The sequence below is a fragment of the Plectropomus leopardus genome, chromosome 15 (genome assembly GCF_026936395.1).
Source record: "Plectropomus leopardus strain MGB_pleo_1.0 chromosome 15, ASM2693639v1, whole genome shotgun sequence".
In the NCBI taxonomy this organism is placed as follows: domain Eukaryota; kingdom Metazoa; phylum Chordata; class Actinopteri; order Perciformes; family Serranidae; genus Plectropomus; species Plectropomus leopardus.
Window position 1 is genome coordinate 15,404,773 of NC_142190.1, and position 24,802 is coordinate 15,429,574.

General features: G+C 38.7%; 1 protein-coding gene across 1 annotated transcript in view; it reads left to right on the top strand.

The window, feature by feature from the left end:
• Positions 1-702: 702 nt before the first annotated feature.
• jakmip2 (janus kinase and microtubule interacting protein 2) overlaps positions 703-24,802 on the top strand; it is a 30,881-nt gene continuing 6,781 nt past the window's right edge. Inside the window, exons 1-14 of the mRNA XM_042498926.2 lie at positions 703-913; positions 15,462-15,709; positions 16,473-16,727; positions 16,982-17,224; positions 18,621-18,830; positions 20,358-20,456; positions 20,592-20,738; positions 20,835-20,975; positions 21,265-21,321; positions 22,339-22,461; positions 22,765-22,893; positions 23,597-23,680; positions 24,097-24,159; positions 24,521-24,619. Of these exons, the coding sequence (XP_042354860.1) occupies positions 15,581-15,709; positions 16,473-16,727; positions 16,982-17,224; positions 18,621-18,830; positions 20,358-20,456; positions 20,592-20,738; positions 20,835-20,975; positions 21,265-21,321; positions 22,339-22,461; positions 22,765-22,893; positions 23,597-23,680; positions 24,097-24,159; positions 24,521-24,619 (1,779 nt within the window). The 5' untranslated portion in view covers positions 703-913; positions 15,462-15,580. The remainder of the gene's footprint in view (positions 914-15,461; positions 15,710-16,472; positions 16,728-16,981; positions 17,225-18,620; positions 18,831-20,357; positions 20,457-20,591; positions 20,739-20,834; positions 20,976-21,264; positions 21,322-22,338; positions 22,462-22,764; positions 22,894-23,596; positions 23,681-24,096; positions 24,160-24,520; positions 24,620-24,802) is intronic.

Genomic DNA, 24,802 nt, shown 5'->3' on the forward strand with positions numbered 1-24,802 from the left:
AAGAACTTCCTGCCACAAAAGCTTGTTTGTGCACATTCTGGCGGCTGATGAGACTACTCTTCATTTTTAATGGCTTTTCATGCTTTGGGGTTGTAAAATGTCCTCTTTGCAAATGTTATTTTGGATGTTCACAAGAGAAACTTGTATCAAATTGTGTGCAGATTTAAACAGAAACAGGTTTCTGTTTTAGTGTCAAGGGAACAATAATACGCTGGAATTAACTGTCTGAATTATATTGTGGGTTTTTTGGAAAGGAAAAAAAAAATCAATATAACAGGTGTTTCCAAACTTTACTTAAGTAAAAGTACTAACACCACACGATGAAAATACTCTGTTACAAGTAAAAGTCCTGCATTCAAAATTTTGTGAAAGCAAGAATCGGAGAAGTCAGAAAAGTATAATTAAAGTATTAAAAGTAATGTAACCAATGCAGAAAAATCTTAATCACAAATAAACAAACAAAACACGCCAAAAATTAAGATTATTAGGGGAAGAAACACCTAATAAAGGATCGTTTTGAAAAATAATATGAAAAAAAGTCAACAACATTACAACGTTGCAAGGCCACTTTCTTAAATGTATTCGACACGTTTCGATTTTAACATTCACGGAAACGTTATATGAACAGTTGCAGGAGCGTTATGGACAAGGATGGTTATGGACGCTGTGCTGGTGGTACTGCGGCGGCTCTGGATCCGGCCGAGCTGGAAACCAGTGAGCTCATTCTGGCTGCATGGAGAGGAGGGCGGGGCTCCCAGCATCATCACCACCGGCCATCACTGCTTCATTGTACGAGCTGCTGCTGATGCTGAGAACCGTAGTGATCGGAGCGATTTTCTTTTCTCCAGAAAAATGTCATGGACACGGCTTCACGCAGATTAGGACTCCGCACACGATGACAATCGATTACGAGGTATGGTAAGAGAAGCGTTTTCTAAACAGCACCGTTGTTTGTTTTAACATCGTCTGAACTGGGAGTTACTGGGACTAGCGGGCCTGTTGGTTTGAGTCAGGATGATCATCTCAGTAGCGGCGATTAGACCGGACTCGCTTTCATTTAACTGGAACAAAAATGCAAAAGTGCAGCATTTAGATAAAACCATTGTGCAAAATTGCGTGAAAAGGGCAAACGTATCTTTTGATTTGAGCGTGTAGCTTCGGCTCAGCCTGCATGTCGGAAGTGGGAGAGCTCGGCCTACACTAGCAGGCACTTGGAAGATGACGAGGAGCTTGTGTGGGGATTTTCATCGGGCCATTTTACACACGACGGATGCTCACGCTGCATCGAGCATCATCTGTGTGTATTTCCGCGGTGTATTTCTGCAGGTTGGCTTTTGGTGGCCGTACTTGTTGTGCATCAAAGCTCCCAGCTGTTGTGATTGTGCCTCAGGTACACGGACAGATGCGCATTAGCTTCTATATATAATTACGCACGTATGGTTTGCAGAATGTGCATTTTTCTGCTTGACAGGTCATCACACATTGATGGCCATGTCTTAAAAGGATGCTGCAGTGATGCTGTAACAGGATGTTAGTCCACAGTGGGGCTGGTAGGGCCTCCAGACTGAGGCAGTGGGTCTGCAGCCTGCAGCTGCCTCAGGGTGTCACACTGGCCTGATTTTAATACACATCACCCCTGCTGGGGAGGCGTTTGTCACACTATTGTTTTAGGGTCAGCAGCACAGATGCAGGCTGGTGACTGGCCACAAGTTAATAGTTTATAGATTGACTTGCAAGAGAGAGGCCGTTCAATACCACATATCGATAGAGCAAAATGAAGGAAAAGGTTAAAAATAAAATGACCAGAATAAAGTTAGGTAAGTCACATTAAAGGGATCAGAATGTGAGCTCAAATGTCGCAACAGTGGACCAGATACAGGCAGGTATATGCATAGATTTCAGGCAGGACGCATGGGACATGTCCTTGTCAATATTTAGGACCCCCCCTCCCCAGAGAACTTTTATTTTGACAAAATTCATGGTGTAAATGTGTTTACATTTACACCATGAATTGATTCAGAAAAGACACAAATTGCTGCATTAAAATTCACCTGAATGCAGGAATTGCGTAACATATACACCCCAATACCATCTGTTTCTTTTGTGTCTTCCCCAATGTCGAAAAATTGCTACAGCACAGTATCACAATATTTTGGCATTATTATAAAAAAGAGCATTTTTGCAAATACAAATTTTGGTAGCTTACTGGGAAAATAAAATCAATTGCTTTTCAAATTTTGATGCAATAAAAATGACTGAAGTGAGATGAACAGATAGAAGAATTAATCTTACAAGATAAACACAGATGTTGACAAAGTTTTTACTTAATTTGTTGTTGACAAAAAGTAATAAATCACAGTATATAGCATTAGATGTTATCACAATACCTAGCATATCACAAAACATATAAAATCATGATAATATTATATCGAGGGGCCTCTGGTAATTCACACCCCTATCAGAAAGTACTGTATGTGTCAATGTTGTTTCTCTGCATTTGGTTGGAGCTGTCATATTAATTTCACTCTATACGTATTTGTCACAATTTAACCAGATTTTGCAATATGACATTTATCTCAGTAATCCTCAGAGCCGGATAAGCAGAGGTGACTGTAAAACTAATTTATGTATTGACCTGCCATCAAGTCTTGTTGCATTACTGTATATTTTCGTATAATTTTACATGCATATTCCCATCCATGTGTTACTTCTCAGCTGCCATCAATGGACTTTTTATTTTTCAGCATTAGTTCAGCAGAGCTCTGTTTATGCACTTGGTTGGTATTTTGACCTCAGGCAGATGGGTTAGAAATCTTTTTTATTTTTTTTTTATTTTTTCTTATTTGTTGAAGCAGTCAGATGTAATCCAAAGACGGGCCGGACTGTGCTGTTTGACTCGCTGATGTGATGACACTTTGAACTTATGTCTCAACCACCAGACCCCAGACTCATTAAACCAGAGTTGCTCATTGACATTGCTGCCATCAGTGTACCTTTTGCTAACTCAACTGCTTAAACACAAACAATCTCAACCAGAACATCTCAGCAGATCTGTTCAGTCACAGTGATAAAATGTTTGGTTACAACTATCACATTGAATTTTCATTCTATTTAATATTTGAGAACTTTGTTGCACTTAACAGCTGCTGTGTGAAATTAAATTACGAGCAAACCATGTACCAGATGTGAATTTAGTTTTTCCTGCATCTCTCCCCGCATTAGTAGAGCTCTTTTCATACACTGTGTTGTTATTTTGACTTTAGTCAGATGGATTAGAAGTCATTTTTGGCTCAAACTAAGAAGCAGACAAACATAATCCAAAAACGAGCAGGAAAGGGCTGCTTGACTCCAGCCGACGCGATGACACTGTGACCCAACTTACATCACAACCACCAGACCCCAGACTGATTAAACTTAAGTTGCTCATCAACGTTTGGGCAGTGCTGGCATCAGATTGACTAATTTTTGCCGACTTGACTTGCATAACTAGGATTAGTGCAAAGAAAAATAGCCCAGAAATGTAAGATTTATTTACTGGAAGAAGACAACCACAGCCAAATGAAAGATGAAATGCCTGTTGATTGACTGACAAATGCAAATGAAATCACCAGAGAGATCTGTCTGGTAGGGAAATTTTGGATTTCTGCTCCACATGTGAGGTGACATTTGCAGACAGAGCACACTCTGTATTAATATGATCATCTGTAAAAGAAAGTCAAAGGACGGTGTTTTTATAGAGGTTATTGAGTATTAACTCTGAGATTGTAACAGTAATTTAATAAAGGCCTCTATATTTATGTAAATCTTTTTACATGTAAATTTATACAATGTGATTCAACTGTAAAAAAAAAAAAAAAAGGCATCAGATATGATATAAATGCATCATGTGGAGTCCTCTGCAAATATAGTAGGATTTATGATCTTTACGTAATTTCTCAGTTTTTATGTAATAAATCAAATGCATCAATCATAACCAGATTACATATTAAGAGATGCTTTGGCGTTAGTAATATCCAGCTTTTTACTAAAAGTATTCTCCAGTCATTTTTGTTGATGTCCAAATTACTTTAAATGTATGATATATGCTCTTTAGTAAATATTATCTCATGATTGAGCATTCTTGATCTTGTCAACTATAAAAATGGAGGACGCACATTGGCTCAAGGTTTACCAGCAAGCTGTTTATTTTCATCCTGCTGATCAATACTGCTTCACTACAGAGCTACTTACGTCTTGTCAGGCTGGTATCCTCACCACAGTACTAGAGGGCTTAATGAAACGCCAGATATGATCCCCAAAAGCAACCAAAGCTTATCTTATTCATTAATACTACCTTTAACCCAAGGCAAAGTATGGCTGGCTTTTACAGTAGTGTGACTGGGTAGTGGATGACAGATGGTAGGTCCTGATATAGAAAAAAAAAGTTGGCTCTAGGTTGAAAGATTTATTTTGGAGAAAAACAACAGAATAGCCTGTTGTGTATGAGCGGAAACGAAGATGCCCTCACATGTCTGATCTTATGCGCTCCCAAATTAATATGAAATGGTCATTTCTGAATGTCAGTAGCTTATATCGACGTTGACTGCAGCAGAACATAGTATGTGGCTCTTTGATTTATCGTATGATATATGACACTGAATGGGAGTGAATAAACCAGATTGGGCATCACTGATATGATATTACTAAATGCAGCATTTGCATGCAGCTCAAATTGTGATGAAAAAAGTTAAGCCAAGTTTGTTTATAGAACACAAATTAAAAAACAGCAATCACTGACAAAAATGCTTTACAAAGAAACTGAATAAAACACTGAAATATCAGAGAAAACACAGACATGGCCAATAAAGGAGGGAGAGGTTAGACTTGTTATTTCTTTTGTCAATAAGTCAATGCCAAAAAAATCCATGGAGCACTGTTTTGCAATAACCTTTAATTAACCTTGAATAAATAGGCTTGACACCTACATGTTTTAACTTACAGTCAGGAGATATTAAAACAAGTTGCAGCTCACACATATACCAAAATAGTTTTCAAGTTATTTGGTTTTGACTTATTGACAAAAGAAATAACATGCCCAACCTCTACCTCCTTTTTTTGGTCTTTTTTCTCCTTGAATGCAAAGAGCGCCTCTTTCTTGAAGCCTACACATGTGAAGTAGCACTCAAAAAGAAAAAAATGCCACAGGTATGATCAAAATGAAAACACAGTCAAAGATATGAGTAAATGAATACAAGCATAGAATTTCTTGATAAAATCATAACACAAACAGCACTGCAGAAACAAAAAAAGAATATACTAACAAATAAATCCATAATGAGATCATGCTTGTCTATAACGTCATAATTAAGAGGATAAGGTCTCACTGTACATGGCTTTTACAGTGAGACCTTCGAGGCCCGTCAGACTAAAGCCGACAGGCTGCAGTAAGGCATGCATTTCTATGAGTATTGCTCTGATACGCTCTGTCTGGAAAATCCAGCGCCAACACCCAGAACTGATGCCTGAGGAGTCAAAAGTGGGTCATGGTGCCAGTGTGCTTCATGTGAAAGAGAATTACCATCCAACTCTGCAGCCTCTTGTGCTTTTTTAGCATATTTTAATTAATTGTTTGGATTAGATCAAATTCGCTGTATGGTTCAGTCTCACTGCTCTAATCACCCTCCTTTCCAGCAGCAGTAGGAACTGTAGCTGTTGTGATGATCAGTTAGCCTGTCAGCCTCTCTTGGAGCTCTTCTGTCCTGGTTTGCCGCGGCAGTTGTTTCCAGTGATAAAGAAGCCACCTGCCCAGCACCAAGTGGCAGACAGCCAAAGTTAGCGACTAGTTAGTGAACATTTAGTGTAGAAAAGCCAGATATTTACTCCAGGAGTTGGTTAAGACCAAAACAGGACTGAAAGGCGAGTGATTATTGGACTTGAACTGCATCGGTTTGGTGTACAGCAGTAAAACAACTCCAAATGAACGCTTATGTTGCTACAGGTCTGATGGATGTGCGAGTAGGCAACGGTTTGCAAACACATTTGCGTAGTTTTATAATATGTCTAACAGAGATTTCATATGTAAACGTTGTGTAAAGAATGTTTTCCCAGTGACCAAAGAAAAACAGAACAATGAATGCTGCTTTAAATAATCATCATACACACTAGAGCTGTGCGATATGACGAAATATATCGTCTGATGATACAAAAACGTCTGTCGTTTCATATTATGCTACATCGTTTCGTTTACATCATCTGATAATGCCTCTTGCTTTGATTTATTTAATTATAACAATACTTTGTTTAACTTTATATTTTTCTTTATTTAACATTATAACAGTATTTTATTAAACTGTATTTAACAGTAGTTTATGTAATTTTATTTCATGTCAGTAGGTACTTTATTTGTAACTGTAGTCCATTTAATAATTTTGTATTTTAGTCATTTAAAGGAGTTTAGAAGAGATTTCAAAATATAGAGATATGTATCATGTATTGCGGTGTAGCTTTAAAATATTCTGATCAGCTATTTTGGAAGGTAAAGAGGAGCAAATATTCAAATAAAGTGTACACTTAAACTGATAGTGATTATTTAGATGGTTAAAATATGATTTGCTGCAGCCGCATCCACAGCAGTACATGGCCAAGCTTCTGTGCTGATGCTGTCAGACTGTACTTTGTTTATCAGAGGAGGGGGGGTGGCTAGGGTGTGACTTTTTTATTTAAAATAAATAGAAAAAACTACCTTTTGGAGTTGATTGTCCCTTTACGTAAACCAAAATTTTAAAAAAAAGTCCGTCTTCAGTCCTATTTAAAAAAAAAAAAAAAAGTCTTACCCGTTTTGCAGCACTCCTTCCCTACTCTTAAGTGATGAACAGTCCCTATCCGTAAACACCGAGGGAGGACGGCACAGCAACGAGGAACACGTGCAGAACACGTAGTCCAGTTACAGTCCGACTAAGGTTATCACATGACGAAATAGCTCGACTTCCAATCACATTATCAGGGAGTGTTTGACAGATTTCGAGAATTTCGGTTTAGTCTGATTTCAGTCAGACTAACATGTTTACGTGCGTTTTAAAAGTCCAGTTTTAGTCAGACTGACACAGTAATTCAACTTTTTTTAACAGCATGTAAACGCACTGACTGTGACCTTTTCACTAGTTCCTAGAAGAGTACTTTAACCAGCTTTCCCAAGATCCACTTCTTTAAACCCTTCCTGGCATGAAGGTTGCAATTTCATCAGCTCGTGTTTGTCCCTAAGATTTCCTCAGAGTCCGTATAAATCGGTCTTCGGTTTGGTCAAATGATGCCATTTCTTGTCGGAGAGGTTACCTCACATTGTAGCTGTTTGGTGCCCTTGTGTGTTCTGACATCTGCCAGGAGTGTTGTGAGTAATTTCACTGTTATTGTCTCTTATTTATTAATTTATGTATTTTTACAGTTTAAGATGAAGGGGACGGTGCACATTAAAAAAATGTGCTTGGCTAATTTTTAACTGTTGTCCATGGGCAGGTGTGAAGACAGCGAAAAAGACATAGAGTACATGAAAACAGGAACAACAGTACTGTACAAAGGACATAGCACACCTCATGAGAACAACAAATATGCACATATGCACACTTCAGATTTTAAATAAGTTACAGAGTTTGGTCACACATTAATTGTCTTTTTGCTGCAATTTTAGCATATTTTTTGAAGGAATGATTTGTGACACAGTCCAGATATTGTTGTTATGCTTGCTGTAGGCTCATTTGCTAAATGGCTTGCAATCATTAGGCTGTTTCTTAACTTTGGAGAAAGATCAGGTCTACTAACAAACTGTTGTCAGTTTGCAAGTCTTATGTAAACCATTGTATCTGTGAGATGAAGATCACAGAGTACTCTCTTGAAGTGTGACTCAAACTGCTGAGGTGGATGAGGCTCAGTTTGAAGGCTGTTAAATATTACCTGAATGTAACAAACAAGTTACTTTAAATCCTTTCTTTAAACAAGAGATATCAAGGTCAAGGTAAGGGAGCAGGTCTCAGTATGAATATTGCTTGCATGTACCTGAGAGGCAAAGAAAATAACCTTTATTCTAACCCTAAAACCCATTAAATATCCACAGAGCAGGGTGATAAACAATGAAGATAATACATTTAAAAATAGAAATGAAAGTCAAAAGGTGAGACAGTTGAGGCAAAATCCGGTGCATGGCCCAGTGTTGGCTATGATGCCTGTCTGAGGCTGTTATGTTCATTTGACTAGCCAGCGGATTATTTCTCAGCACAGTCTGAAAATGGAATATGACAGTAATCAGATTGACATGGGCTCACAGCAAATTCATATCCAGTGTACCCCTTCAGAGCAGTACCTGGCTGCTGTGGATGGTTTGTAGGTTAATACAGTATTAGCGGCGATGGCGAGCTGTGGTTGGCTTCGCATGATGGTGCTGCTGTGTTCAGCTGGACCAAGATGGGTTGTAAACGAATCATCAGTGAATCATCACTTAAAAAAAACCGCTATGGGAACTAGTTTTTGTACATATTGATGTCAAGCTTGACCAGCCAAAATGAACATGAAAATACAACCTTAACAACAAAATATGATACACCTTAAACAATTATTATTAACAATTAGTTTCTATTATTGACTAATCTGCTGATTATTTTCTAAACTGATTAAATGTTTACAAAATCTAGTAAAACAGTGAATTATTTTGTTTGACCAACAGTCCAAAATGCAAAGACTTTCATTTTAAAATTATATATAACTGCAAGGATCAGTTCATTTTTTATGGTTAATTGATGATACAAAATTTTAAAAAAATTAGGATTACTTTTTTATTTATTTTTTTTCTCTGTAGCTCTAAAATATATTGTACCACTTTTTTAATAAGTTACCTTTTACAAGTGTTTGCTTTATCATAGTAAATAAACAGTTATGTAAAGTTTTTTAGAGCATCCATTGATAAGAAGAATGTTTGGGTTGCAAGGTCCTTTCGACTGATTGCATCTAGTACATACGCCCCACCTCCACCCCAAATAGGCCTGAATCTCAACCAAATCTTTAAACAACTTGTTGAGCAGTTGCAAATTGATTTTCAACATTTATTAAAGTATTTTTACAAAATAGACAGGAGAAACACCAGCCAAAGTGATTTTTCACAGCCTGGCAATCTAAATGTTTTAACTATAAAGCTAAATAAGCCAGTAGTTACATTTTGATGCCTTACATCAGAAAGTGTTGGTATATTTTTAATTATTTGTAAAAACTAATCCTGTGTATTTTTAGAATAAAATATTGTGTAGTGCATGTATAAAGAATAGATAAAATTGGAAAATCTAGAGCAAGTTTTAAACTAGATTATACCATTGCACCAGCACAAGTCAGTTGATTTGAACAGTCAGTATAATAACTATCCAGTATGAGGGAAAATCAGCAGCAGTAGTGGTATGAAATGTGTATGTCAGGTTGAAGGAGCTCAGATCTTGCCTCAGTGCATCATGTGCTATGAATAACTCACTAAAGAGGGAGCTATGGAGTAAACCTCCCCTTTACTGCAAGGACGAGGAATCTGCTGCTGTAGCTTTGTGTGTTAAAATATTAAACCAACTCTGCATGTGCAGGCTGTCAGGTTAGAAACGAGTGCTGAGTAATGATGATACATAAGTAAAGCAAAGGAAGGAATGGGCTTTAAGTACAGGACCACAGACAGCTTGGACGTAACATGGGGCTTTTTGAGCCATGGCAGTTTGATATTTATAAAAATTTACTCAAACTGATAAAAATGATTTAAAAAGTGGTTATGTCATCACAATATAAAGTCTATGAGTGGGCCGCATACCACGGAAGTAAATCAGAAAGCTAGAAAACTTTTTTGCATTTGTGCCAGGCAAGCAACCGTCTTTGGTCACTATAAAACATCTGTGCTCTCACCTCATTGAGACTTTGCCCTAATCTTGTGGGAATCTATGTGAGATGGATAGTTCCAAGATGACAGTCTCTGCAAGGAGGTTAAAAAGACAAAATGTCAGAGCGCGAGCGCCATAATGCACCATATCACCGAGGTATAAAAATCTGGTTTGCACTTTTCAAAAAGCTCAATTAATGGGGCGCTGTCATAGAACGTGGAAATGACTAATTGATTTCACTTTGGCGTCCGCAATCAAAAGCACCTATTTGGACACCATCCCTTTATTTGTAGCAGCATCTGCTGTAACCGCCCAACATCGCAGCAACAGTTACATTGTGCATGTGTCATAGGCTATAGCTCCCATGTGGTCAGAGAGAGCGTCTCAGCCTTCATTTAACAGCCGTAGAAAGCTAGGGCCGTTTAGGCACTTAGATTTGTTTTGTCTGGTTTGATAGTGTTTGGTTTGTCTTTCTTCATGCAACATGTTTTTTAGGTTAGTGATGACACATCAACCCAAAAGCTGTACATCACTAGTTTGCTGAGGTTCAGTTATCCTTAAAACATTTAAATGTGAACTTATATTGTTACTGTGTGGATCTCCCTTCTTTAAACATGAGCCAATATTGTGTTCAAACATAGAAGTAACTATGAAAAACAAAAAAAACATTTTTTATATAGATGCACCACTATGTTGGTATCTCTTATCCTTTGATGCAATGTAAATCCACTCTTGCATTAGGAGAAGAATAAGATTGACGTGTGGGAGTCAGTTGGTCTAATGCAGAGGAACTGTGTCAGTAATGATTTTTCAGAGGGTGAGTCAAAGTAATTTATCAGCTGAGTCTTAGTACATTTTGTCCGAATATATAATCCTATATTATTTAATCATTTTATCGTATAAGATGCTCCACTGAGTTTGATCTTGAGTGGCCTTATGTTGCATATTACTGACTGGATGTAGCTTATTTAAAGTGTGAGACAGTTGTATTTGTGTCTTTAGTTTGTGTTTATATTTTGTAACAGTGCTCTCAATGAAACTTTTACCTGATTAAATAAAGGATGTATAAGTATTTGTAATGAATTAAGGGTTAATTTGAGCTCAGAGAAAAGACTCAGCCTCAGGGCATTATGGTTGAGATTACCAGGATTGACATTTCTATATAGGTACACAGATTCCATATGACAGAAGCATATTTATTTCAAATCAACATATTCTAAACCTCCAAAAATTAAAATGCAATAGGCTATGATAGTAATGTGGCATCAGAAATCAACCTGCGTATGTTACTCAGCTATCACTTAAACTATTGTCACATCACTTTAGACTGTGAGAACTCATTGTGACTTGACATTTTTTTACAATATAAGTCGATTAATTTGAAAAACAATGAATTAAATGCCAAGAAAAATATTATATGCTGCTAAAATATTGTGGGGTGTAATTACAGCCACTTACTCATGCTTATTTGAGATTTCACTCATGGGATTTTACATTCAAGGTAATAATTCCTTTGTTTATGTTTTTGTGTGAAAATTGACACTTTAAAATAACACTGCAGCATGCACCCTCAAGTTAACCTGAAGTTACTGTTTATATTCTTTAGTGCACATTCAACATTGTTACTCTGCTCTGTTTCCCACATAATGCACTGACATATTCAGTAACCTGCGTAGAGTCACTGGTCGGGTGGTTTTCATCAATGTTTCCTTGGATAGCCTCCATAAGTGATACTTAAAAAGAGCAGAAGCACTTTTAAAAAGGCCCCACAACACTGCAGCATGATGAGCCCGTGTAGACTAAATGCGATGATCACGACTGCTTCATCCCTAATCTGTATCTCAAAATCTTTTAAGCGATGTTATGTCATACCTCCTCAGATTATGACAGACACCATCCAACTCCTCTTCAATCATCATGGCTGCCCATGATGGCGTGCACGTTCACATGCATGTGCACTATTGTGAGTCATTAATCAGAAGTGTACAGTAAGGAAACACATCCGCATACTTGAGACACTGATAGAAGAACCAAACTTTAGGAAAACCATTTGTACTTTAATAGAAAATTTGCATGTGCAATAATTTCCATATACATGATGCACTTAGTAAGGAAGTACTCATTAATTTGTGAGGTTTTTTTAGAAAAAAAATCAGAAAATCTTCATATAGTATTTCCATAGCTGGGTAGAGTTTAAAAGTAGACACATTTGTTTGAAATAATCTTAATTTAAATACATCCCCTCATGAATAGCCTACTGCCAAATTCAGTTCATTCTTCTTTCATAGAAAACTTTAAAGAAACTATGGCACATAAAGCATTGCTGTAACCCCAAATTTATTTTAACAAGTTGTAAGTTGTTCCAGTGTTTGTTCTGCCTGAACAGGTCCCAAACGGAGCCACAACTTGTAACTTGATATGATATGAATGCAATGCATGACAGATAATATGTGTTGATTGTTACCATGCTGTAGTGTTAAAGTAGACCTGGGCAATATATCAATATTTAACGGATGTCATAATATGAGACTAGATATCATCTCAGATTGTGTATATCCTTATGTGTTGTCTTTTCCTGGGTGTAAAGGCTGCATTACAGTCAAGTAATGCAATTCTCAGAACTTGCCAAACTATTCTAGCTGTGTTATTATCTGGCTTTACCCTGTTGGTCATTATATTTCCATTACTGATAATTATTTGTCATAAATCTCATTGTGAACATATTTTGTAAAAGCATCAACCCTACAATATCATCACAATATTGTCATGGAGGTATTTGGTCAAAAATATTGTGATATTTGATGTTCTTCATATTACCCTGCGCTATGTTAATGCATAGTTTTGAAGCTAAGTTTGAGTAGAGATTGGTTTGTCATTCTGTAATGAATCAATAGTGCAGTCATACTATGTCTAACTGCCAACCAGTGAGCACTGGATTTCTAGTTCGATCCATGATACCAATAGCAAAGTGCAGTGGTACATTTGCATTGACATCTCTTTATCTGCCAAGTGCCCTTGAGTGAGTTTATAGGTCTGTTTGTGCTGGGCACACGCTGTTCTTTGAAATAACATTTCAAAATTAGCAGTGAGGTCTTCTCATGGCACTCTGGAGTCTGAACGTCACCAAAGAGTAGCTTCTGCTGCTGTATGTGTAGGGAAGGCTAAGCAAACAGACTCAGTTTAGTTCCCTGTGCACACTAATAGTAGAGGTCTGAACTCTTCTTCCAACCAGGATTTTTTTTATATAACGCACCAAGTCTGACACATTGTGCATGCATATGTTGCACAGTTCAAATTCACATTTGAAGTATGGAGGACACTGTTCTGGTTCCATGTCATAATGTTGCAATAGGGGTCACAGTATACATTGAGAGAGACAAACAACTTCATGTCACAACGTTTCATCAGCAAGTTTAAGTTTAACACACATTGCAGACTTAATGTGAGAGGATGACCGAGAATATGTTTGGAAACTAAAGATTCCCTAAATAAAAAGCGTCTTTCCCACGAAGACGTTAATGTTAATGGCGTCATAAAGTGATTTAGGAGGGTGCAAAGAATTCACTGTTTATCATGTGTTTTTGTCTGAGCCCTGCTGTTTTAGTATACACCCTGAGCATGTCTGTCTGTGGCACTCAGCAGGTCATTGGGTTTCAGCTGACCTCAAACAGTGCAGGAAGAAAAGGCAAATAGTAGGGCAGGAAGGATTGCCACTAACACTGTGTACCCAGACAACCATTTGTTCTAAAAATTTGTTCTGCTGGTATGTTACACATTCCAGAATAATTAAGGTCATCTCACAGCATACTTGTTAAACCAACATAAGCCCACTCTTTAAGCCAAAACATTATCACTTATCACTAATCACTCTGTTACTATTACTAGTATGACACTTATGGGATAGGGTGACAGATTTAGAATGAAATTTTCAATGATATTAAATTTTCAAATCTTTATTTCTTAACTTGTTGTGATGCGTTTCTAGATTTCAGGATTGTGGTTGCTTACTTTTTTTGTATAATACATTGTGCTTCTTTGGGTCTTCTTCCAACATATAGGGTCCATGTTGGATCATGTTATCTTCATTGAATGGACTGCCTTGAAATTCGATACAGACATTCATGTTCCCCACAGATAAATTGTAATTACACTGATGATCCATTAATGTCCAGTGTGTATTTTTTTAGAGGCATCTATTGGGAAAAATGTTGTATAAAATTCGCAACTATGTTTTCATGTGTTTATAATCTCCTGAAACTAAGAATCATTGTGTTTTTTGTTACCTTAGGATGAGCCATTTGTGACTACATTCAGAGGGGGCCTTCTTCATTCATGGCGGCATCCGCCATGTTGCTCTACAGTAACCTAAAAATGGACAAACAAAACACTGGCCTCAGATAGAGCGGAATACATTTTTGCATTTTCACATTTTTGTGATGGCCACCATAGTTTCAGTTTTGCAAACCCACTGCAAGATGCCACCAATCCTTCACAGTGGAAGCGCTTCACTGATTTAGCTATGCACTTATGCTACATTGTTTGACACAAAATAAACAGTTTTAAGAAAAAAAGGTATCAAGATTGATGCAGAGGACCCACAGACTTTATATAAAGATGGACACTTAACCTGCTATGCTGAAGTGAGGTTAAAATATCCGAGTTACGGGCATTGCCATCTTGCGAGGGTGATGTCATTGAGAGCTCGCATCTGCAAAATAGCAATATCAGCAATTGGGGATTTCCCGCCAAAACACCCATCCAACCAATCATGAGCTGCTCCTTTGAATGCGAGTGCACGGATTGGCTGTCACAGCTGTCATTCATGGCAGAAAAGTCCCCTTTTGTATAATTTAATAACTCATTAAAACTGAACTTATCATAAAAACAAACACTAGAACAAACATCAGGGTGATGAGAACTACGTTCAGTGACAGAAACCATCTTTGGGAAAGATTTATTTGGTGTGTACTTTGAGTTTTTAGTTTGGCCTGTGTCCCGAACACTAACATGGAGGGGCGGGCTTAATGACCTGTACTTCAGTCAGACACCAGGGGCCGATCAAGATTGAATAGCCTCACTTTAGGGGAGCTGTCATGTTGTCCATCCTTATATTCAGTCTACCAGTGGAACCAAAGACAATTTATTTTATAGTCTATGCATTCTTCTTCCTTGTTAAACCTGGCAACTTCATTACCCAAAATGCAACTCAGGTGCCAGCAGTGCAGAGACTGGGGTGTATCATGCTTTAAAGCTGTGCTTGACATAGAATGCTAACAACTTTAGCATGCTAGCGTGCTCATGTCAGTATTTAGCTCCAAGCACCACTGTACCAAAGTGCAGCCCTCTAGCCCCACTTGTGGCTGCAGACTCTTTGTTTTGATGACATAAACATTTAGGATTGCAACCAGCAATCCTCTCGTCATTAGCCTGCATATTTGCAGTCTCTCACTATCACCGCTTCTCAACACACCTCACTCACACAAACATGAACATACACATGGAAGCACATGCTAGTTTGCACATTATGTCACATCTGCAGTCCATACTATGTCTTATTCTGCTTCTCTTTGTCTCTCCTCCACACCCAAGCCCCTTTTTCTGATAGGAGAATGAGGAAGAGGAGGACCTGGAAACCCTGGGAGCACCTTGGAAAGTTTCTGTGAAGTCTCAATGAAAGCTTTAGAAGAGCCTCTCTAGTATTTGACTCAATGGCCAAGAAAGGGCGTACGAAGAGCGAGAAGCCCGAAGCGCTCATCTCTGCCCTCCAGGCAGCCAACGAAGACCTCAGGTCCAAGCTGACTGACATTCAGATAGAACTACACCAAGAAAAATGCAAGGTACTTCACAAGATCAAAAACCATACATTTGCCCTGAATATTTTAACTATTATAGCTCATTTTAAATGCCAGCTCAGTAGATTTAACCTTAAATATGTCTACAAAGTCATAGGTCACACTGGCTTTTAGTTTTTTTTGAAGGCCAGTGAATAAATTAGGGTCCCAAAAAATTGAAAGATGGAATCTTTCCAGCAACCTTTGGACTCTACAAGTTACACATGGTTGACCAGTGACAATTACGTCTTGTGTCATGACACTATATATGGCGTGCTTATGTTACAGTTTCATGTTCTAAGTTAATGGTGCATGTACTACTTCTATTCATTGTACAGTGTGCATTCATATGGTAAACTACGGAACACCATGTTTTAGTTTGCTGTGTGACGTGTATGTGATTCACAGTAAGATGTCTCTCTTACATTTTAAAGTATGATTTTTTTCTTTAATTCATGCAAGGATGCTTGAAGTGGAATTTCCCTCCCCAAAGAAAATGATACGCTTGTGTTAGAGTGTTAACTCTTTTTTTCCAGTTCAAGAACCTCTAGCTTATTTTGCCCTGACTTCCTACCATGTCTTAAACCATTATTACACCCTTGAAAGATTACCTTTTAACCTCAGCTGAAACAATTACTGTTAAATATGAAGATTGAAATAAAGATTCTGAGTCAAGTGTTCAAAAATAATGACTGACGTGTACTTGGAGTACAATAGTGTTTATGCGTGTTATATGAAATAACTCCTATCGCCTCCACTCCTCTCAAAGGTGAGCAAACTGGAGCGCGACAAGGTTCAGGAGGTGAAGCGGGTGCGAGAGCAGGAGCAGCACCGTCACACTGCCATGTTGACAGAGCAACGGGCCAAGTGGCACGAGGAGAAGCAAAAGGAGCTCCAGGCTCTCAGGGAAAACCTGACGCGGCAGCATGAGCAGGAGCTGGCCCGCCACGCCAAAATCAAAGACCAGGAGAACCAGAGGCTCAAAGCCGCACTGAACGCCATGCGCGACGGCAGCGGAGAGAAGGTGAGGTTGCGCTAGTGTCTGATTGTGCAGTTTAAATTTCACCCAAAACAAAACCCCAAAGCATCAGCTGTGGAACTAAACTAGGACAGAGGGGCAGTCACCTTCAAATCTGAGAGGCGCTCTAGAAATAAATACTCATTACTCACCTTTACTTTCCCCAGGTAATCTTAAAAAAAAACTCCTGATAAGTGTTGTGTGGAAATCCTGCCAAGCAACATCAACACCCTCTCCCTTTCTCGCCCCTGATTTTTCAGGTGCGCACGGCGCTGACCCTGGAAGCCAAGGAGGACGCACGGCGCTTCTTTGACCAGGAGAGAGTGAAGCTCCTGCAGGAAATTGCCGAGCTGAAGAGTCTGAAGAAGCAGACGGACGAGGCTCTCAGCACCATGATCCAGTCAGACAAGATGAAGGCTGGCGACCTGCGGGTGGAGCACCAGCAGCACCAGGAGCAGATCTCCAAAATCAAGTGGGACTGTGAGAGGGACATCCGCAGACTGGTAGGCACAATCACGGCTACGAAATACTGAACGGTTGACATGATAATGACGACTGTGACAAATATAAGTAAAGCCCACCGCTCATGCTGGATATTTGCACAGCATGGGTGGCAGGTTGGTGCACAGTGGGGTAAATTTTTCATGCTTCATCAGCTACATTTCAGTTTCATATGAGCTATTTAGAAGAGTTTGTTATAGATCTGCAGGGAAACCTTTTCAGATGAAACTTGAATGGAAGTTGTGATTTTTCTTGGCCTCTGAAGTATAATTTTCAAACTTGGTTTCCAAGAATCCGAATCCAGTTCAATCCAAACATATTTTTTAAGCACATTTAAAACAACAACAGGGGACCAAAGTGTTGTACAATCAAAAAAGCAAACACTATAAAAAAAGTACACAGAAAAACACAATGACAATTAAAAAAAAGCATGAAAAACACAGAGATCTTAAATAATATAGAAGGCAACACTAATAATTAATAATAATTAAGTGAGTTAATAGGCAGAGGGAAAAAATGTGTTTTTAGACAGGATTTTTTTTTAAACTCAATGTAAAGGTGTAATTGGTTACAAAAAATTAACAAACAGTTGTCTGTGCAGAAAGCCTAATCAAGTGTATGGAAATAAGAGTTATATATATATATTGGTTATTTTTATTCTGTGTACAGTCATGAATTCATCTAGAAAAATCATTTTCTGGCATATTTGTTTGAATCAATTAATAATCTAGTCCATAAAATAACACTTGATGTTGTTATTTTGTTTTACCAAAAGGGAAAAAAAGCAAATCCCATATAGAAAAATAATAGACACATTGTATTTAATAATACAATACACTAACAAGAAACTAAAAACAGCTGTAAGAAAAATTCCTTCCAAAAATATGAGAATTGCTAGTTCTCTGAAGAAATACATATGCGATGAGATGAATGAAAACACACAGTAGTTCGCTGTTGACAGTGCAGCTCAGACGGGCTTAAATACCTGGTCATCTTCCACTACCACCACAAGGAATAAGACAGCAAAGAACATTCCACAAAAACAATAAAACCATAAAGTGATAGAAAAGACAGCATCCCTTTAGGGGCAATCAGGTGGAAGGATATCGTGAGGACAATCGCCACACCATAAAATCTTACAGACAGGATGTCTTACAGCTGCTCCTATCACACAGGTCAAACCTGCCCAAAAAATCTCTCACACAGCAGAGCAGGAACTAGATTTTTTTCACTTTTACTCTCTTGACTCACTTGTTTTTCAATTCAATAACTGTCTTGTGTTTTTTATAAAGTTAAGCTACAGCAGAGTGACACTGGGGGAAAAAAACTCATTTTAACCAAAGCAAGAAATGACCTTTCAGCACTTCCTGAAATACACCATTATCTCCTTCACTGCAGGTGGATGAAATCAAATCTAAAGACCGCACCATCTTTGCTCTGGAGAAGGAGCTGGAGTCAACAGCGGGTTTCTTACAGAAGCTGCAGCTTCAGAAGGACGCATTGGATGAGCAGCTGTTCCTCGTCAAGGAGGCTGAGTGCGGCCTGGGGAGCCCGAAAAGAGAGATTCCAGGCAGAGCTGGAGATGGAGCTGAGCACTGTGGTAGCCCAGTAAGTGCAGAAGTTCGTATTCTGAATTTCCCCTGTGGGACTTATCTTAAAAAATGTCCTGCTCATCACAGCGCAAAATATCAACTATTCATTTCAGAGAGACTGGGAGCCTTCCCGCCTCTTGAACCCCATTTTTACCTCTTTGCGTTAACCTTTGAATACCACTTTGTAGCGAAAATGCGAATGTGCAAGAACTGGTTTTGTAACTCTTGATTTAAGCATGCAGAAAGACTTGTGTAACTAACTTTGAGCCAGCAATAGGGATTCTCAAGCTCGTAGCGATCAAAGCTGCTCCGGCTCACATTTTGCAGTCTGAATCCCCGGAGCTTGAACTCAGACTAAAAGCGCATCTCCTTAAAAGTCTCATGTTTGCCAATCGCTCCTTACAGTGGAGCAGTATTGTCAAAAGCTGACTTTTCTCCTTGTGCGGGCTTTAACTTTGAAAAAGACGTTACTATGACATCTGGATGTGGGTTTGTCTTTTTGCAAATTTCCAGTCAAAAATGGTTATGATGAAATGCTCAGAAGATGCTAAAATAGCGGGAGAGAGAGTGGACTCAGATCAGGACTGTATGCTCAAAATCTGACTCTGCTGATCAAATATTGATGTGCAGACTGAGTGACGCTCCAAATCTGTTTTGTGCACCCTCAAACTAGTCACTACCATGAGAGAAGCAAGCAGGGTGTTCCATGATCAACTCCAAGTGAAAATAAAGAAAAATGTCAATTATTGGGATTGAAGCGTGTCAACTCATGAGCTGACACACTGTTTATGTGAGGAGATATATATTTAATGTCCACGAGAGGCAAGCATATTAAAATCAAAAGTTTACAGATATGGTGATGATGTTGGCTTCTCAATGAATGAATTGTTTTTGTTGAAGTCAGCTTCTTGCAACATGCTAATAATACTGACCTCTGAGGAGGTAATTTTGTTTCAACTAATAGAATTACTGAAGAAATATTTAATTGTTGCAGTGGCCTGTAAGGAACCAAGCTCCATCCTTGTCTCACACTAAAAAATTGAATGTTTTTTTCCCTAGGCACTTAGCTTGTGATTAGATTAGTAAAATAGTAAATAGTTTTTGTTTGGGTATTTTTCTGGGGGGTGGTTATGCCTCTGTCCCAGCGACGGAAGCATTATGATTTGGGGTTGTCCATCTGTCCATCCATCTGTTCCATTCTCCTGAACGCAATATCTCAAGATGGCCTTGAGGGAATTTCTTTGATGCAAACAGATTTGATTTTTGTGATCAAAGGTCAAGGTCACCATGACTTTGTCCATCTCCCTCTCATGAACGCAATATTTCAATAATGCTTTGTGGGAATTTCCTCAAACTTGGCACAAACCTCCACTTGGACTCAAGAACGAACTGATTAGAATTTGATGGTCGAAGGTCAAAGCTCACTGTGACCTCACAAAACATGTTTTTTTTCTGCCAGAGGTCAAGAATTCATACATTAATTAAATAATAATAATAACAAAAATAATCCTGGATTTGTTTTTTTTTTGTTTGTTTGCTTCAGGACTTGAGGAGAAACCAGAGGCGCATTGCTGAACTCAACTCAACTATACGAAAATTAGAGGATCGCAACTCACTGCTAGTTGACGAGAGGAATGAACTGGTATGATAAAATCTTTTATTTAAAGATTAGGGACTCCCTCTCTCTGTCCTCTGACACTTTCTGCTTTTCCTTTAGATCTCCCAGCTTCTGTCATCTGTCACAATTTAATATATCCTCATGTCCCTTTCTTCCCAGCTGAAGCGAGTCCGAGAGTCAGAGAAGCAGTGTAAGCCCCTGCTGGACAAGAACAAGCTGCTGAGTAAAAGGAACGATGATTTGACTCAGACCATCCAGAAGCTGGATGAGAAACTCAAGAGCCTGGCCAAGGAGAACAACGAGATGGTCAGCACAAAATCACACCCGCATCATGTATACATTTTGAACTTTTTTTGGCAAATGGGACAGGCTGATTTACAGGTGGTTATTTTATGTCTGCAGAAGGAGAAGATCAGCTCCCATCCTCCGCTGAAAAAGCTGAAGTCTCTGAATGACCTGGACCAAGCACATGATGACCAGGAAATAGCTTTTCTCAAGCTTCAAGTCCTGGAGCAACAAAGCATGATTGATGAGCTAACACGAGTATGTTTTTTTTTTCATATATAACAAGGGTGTGCACCAATTAGGTTTCTACTGATCTTTTCAGTAACTTGCAGTGATAACCATAGGGGCTGATCCTGAACTCATGTGGAATCATCACGAAAATTAGATTGTGATTTTCTGAAATCAAGGCCAAACTGGAGTTGAAATGAGCAGATGAACTGTTGTAGTTGATTTATTTTCCTTTATTTAATCTTTTAAAGAGAAGACAGAAAAAATGTTCATCTTACAGTGATGTAATATTTAATTTTCTTTTCGACTTTCTTCCCAGGACCGAGAAAAACTACTACGAAAGAAAAGGCATAAAAGAAGTTCGAGGCCAATAAAGGTAGAGAGAATTACATTTGTTTCTGGTTATTTATCTAAGAATGTACTTTACGTTTCTGTACTATTATGTAAAACAAGCAAACACATTCAGTGACAGTATCTTTTGGCACTTTTTAAGAATATAAATTAGTATTCTTGAGAAGCAAAACTGCATCTTTGGCAAAGATCCTGTCCTACAATGGGTAGGTTAAAGGAGGACATCACTCACAAAATGACCATTTTTAAATCAATTACTCACACTGCTTAATCTCAGATTTGCAACAGTAAAACTATATTGCTAAAAACTTTAGTGTTGGAGTCTGGCTCTGATAAGAGTATAGATAAGTTTCACTTTCAGTGCAGTTTTAAAAAGGGAGGTTTTTCTGAAAATGCATGTGTTTTGGAAGGAATGAGCATACCACTGGATAAATGAGACTTGGATTGTAGTACAAGAGTTGTGTGTTTCAATGTAGTTGCGCTGTTTGGTCGCCAATCAGTCAATATATCAGTGAGCCTGTTTAGACCTGGTATTAACATGCGTTTCGGTGATCTGAACACCAGTCAACAGCTGAGACACACTGCTATGAGAAAAACAGTTGTCTTTGTGAACTGAAGGTAGCATGGCATGACTAAGTGATTTACAAATGGTCATTTTGTGGGTGACTGAAAACCGTCATGGTCTCCATGAGAACAAGATCTGATTATAAAGTACCATTTGACTTTTCCACATAAAGTAAAACATTAAAAGCATGTGATATCAGCAGAGCATGTGCATGTTTTTCAGTCATCAGCAAACAATCGTGTAACATCATTGTGACCTTTTTCACACTTTTTCGGATGAGCAGAATGAATCTTTACTTTCACAAGCCATGAAACAAGTGTCTGTAGCTAGATACAATAATATAGAAAAAAAGGAAAGGAAAATACTTTTCACATCACCCAAGAGTGAGGACTTTGATCTGTGGTCATTTATTGAGCCATAATAATTGTTGGACATTTACCATCAGATTTGTGAATTGTCCAACTTCCTCTTCTGCAGAGGCACATCGTAGTAGACACCTTTTTTGGGTACGATGAAGAGTCAATGGACTCGGAGTCGTCTTCAGTGGCTTCGTTTCGGATGGACAGAACTCCTGCTACTCCTGATGAAGACCTGGAAGAGGTGAGAGCTTGCCTCATATTCGTAAAGTCACCAAAAAAGCCAAGGAGTACCACAATGACTATATTTACAATTATCTCACACCCTGAATGTATTCAATCGTAGACAATTCTATTGTAATTCATTGTCATTTCTCCTCAGTTTTATCTGACTAGGGATATTCTGTGAGGCTAATTCAGCCTTAGTCTTTGACCTCTAACAAGGAAGTGTGTGTGTGTGTGTGTGTGTGTGTGTGTGTGTGTGTGTGTGTGTGTGTGTGTGTGTGTGTGTGTGTGTGTGTGTGTGTGTGTGTGTGTGTCAATCAAGGGTCTTGCCAATGAGGAGTCGGAGCTGCGTTTCCGTCAGCTGACCAGGGAGTATCAGGCCTTACAGCGAGCCTACGCCCTGCTGCAGGAACAGAAAGGAGGCATTTTGGACGCTGAGATGGAAGCAAAGGTACATATACAATCCAAATATCCAAATATTCTTATCTCGTAATTTGTCTTAAAAAAGATACAATCGACCCTTCACTAAGCCCCTAACTAGAACAGCCGCTGTCCAATCCTACATTAACCACCGTAACTACACAAGGAAGGCCTTTTGAGGTTTCGCGCCAAGTGACATGTTGGATCATTGAGGATATGGAACCTACAGGTCTGACAGCAGATATCCTCAGTGTCATTTTCTTTATCGAAGCAAACATGAATAATTGAGTGAATGTTGACTGTAAGCTGATGGTGGCTGAGGCTACCATACAAGGTGCCGCCTCCTCCTCAGTCTAAACAATCACACAAACATGGATGGCAAGGACACTTCGACATGTGAACTTGAGGAGGCGGGGATCAAACCGCCAATCTTCTTGCACGGCCAACACACACAATATCAAAGAGAGCAGCCAATAAAACAGGTCCTTCAAAAACTGCTGCAACCATTAGATATCTTCGAGCCTATGGCATTAAATGTGCACTAAAAATATTAGGGTGATGGGTTCAGTAGTTTGCAAGATTAACTGCGGACAGACAGATTGACACACATAAATATCAGCAGAGATAATTATTGAATGTACCCTCTGCAATACTTGCACAGACCTCTTTGGGATTCACAGAGCTCTCAAGAAAAAATGCTCTTGTGGCTAATTATTTTTTTTCTCATATGTCAGGCTCAGGAGCAGCTCCAAGCAGACGTTCTCAGGTATAAAGCCAAAATAGAGGACTTGGAGAAGGAACTAACCCTGAAGGGACAGGTAGGACACACAAGCACGCACATGATTCAAGGCAGATGAATGTACCTGTAAAGTGACGGTGAACAATACAACAGGAACAGCTAGCAATAAATAAAGATGAGAAACACATCCTAAAAAATGTGTTACATTAAAACATGTATGTGAAGTTTGTTCACAGTTAAAATAAAAAAATCTGCGTTGTGTTCAAATGCAACTTTTTGGCGAAGACATGGGTGACATGAGGCAATGCAACAGTCGGCCATCGTCCCCACTAGTTCTTTGATGATAGTTTGGTTTGTGTGGACCTTTAGGATTTTTGCTGTCCTCTGATTAATTTAACAAGTCACCTAACTGCCGAGCTATCTCTGAATTTGGAATTTGTCTCTGTTTTTTTTTTTTATCCCTTGAAACAAAACTATCTCTGTCCTCACCGTCAGGACTCCAAATGGGTGGAGGAGAAGCAGCTCTTCTTACGGAGAAATCAGGAGCTACTGGAGAAGGTTGGACTCAACTTAGTTTATTTTCCTGAAATCAAACAGATTCACAGTTTCTTAAGATGTTTGTCACTATTTAAAAATTATTATTCAAGGAAGCTGATTTCAATTAGTTACTTTCTTCTATGACCAGCACTGGTATTATTCAAAAATATGATAATTGCCTGAAATAATTTTTTTTGTCAGTTTGATAACACCTTTTCAGAGATGGTACATTTGCTAATTAGAATCATTTAATGCCTTACAGTCTCCTGCAGTTATAACTTACCTAATATCTAATTTATCGCCACCATATTACATAACTTATTGTGGCTACAGTCTAGATTTGTGGCCCATTAGTTTAATTCTGACTCTCTACGCTGTCCAGGTGGAAAAGATGGAGTCAGAGTGCAGTCGGGCACAGCAGGAGCTGCAGGACTCCAAAGACCAGAATGAACTGCTGGAGTTTCGGATACTGGAGCTGGAGGTGAGGCACAAAGAGTTTTCTACCCTATCTTTGTTGAAGTCGCTGTTTTATGTTGTAATCCTGTCAAGTTAGCCATTCAGTCATGTAAACAGGCAGCCCAGCAGTCTATCAGTCAGCCGGATAACTATGACAGCGGTTTCTGTGTTCCCTCTGTGCTGCAGTGCAGATACTGACGGCAGCGTG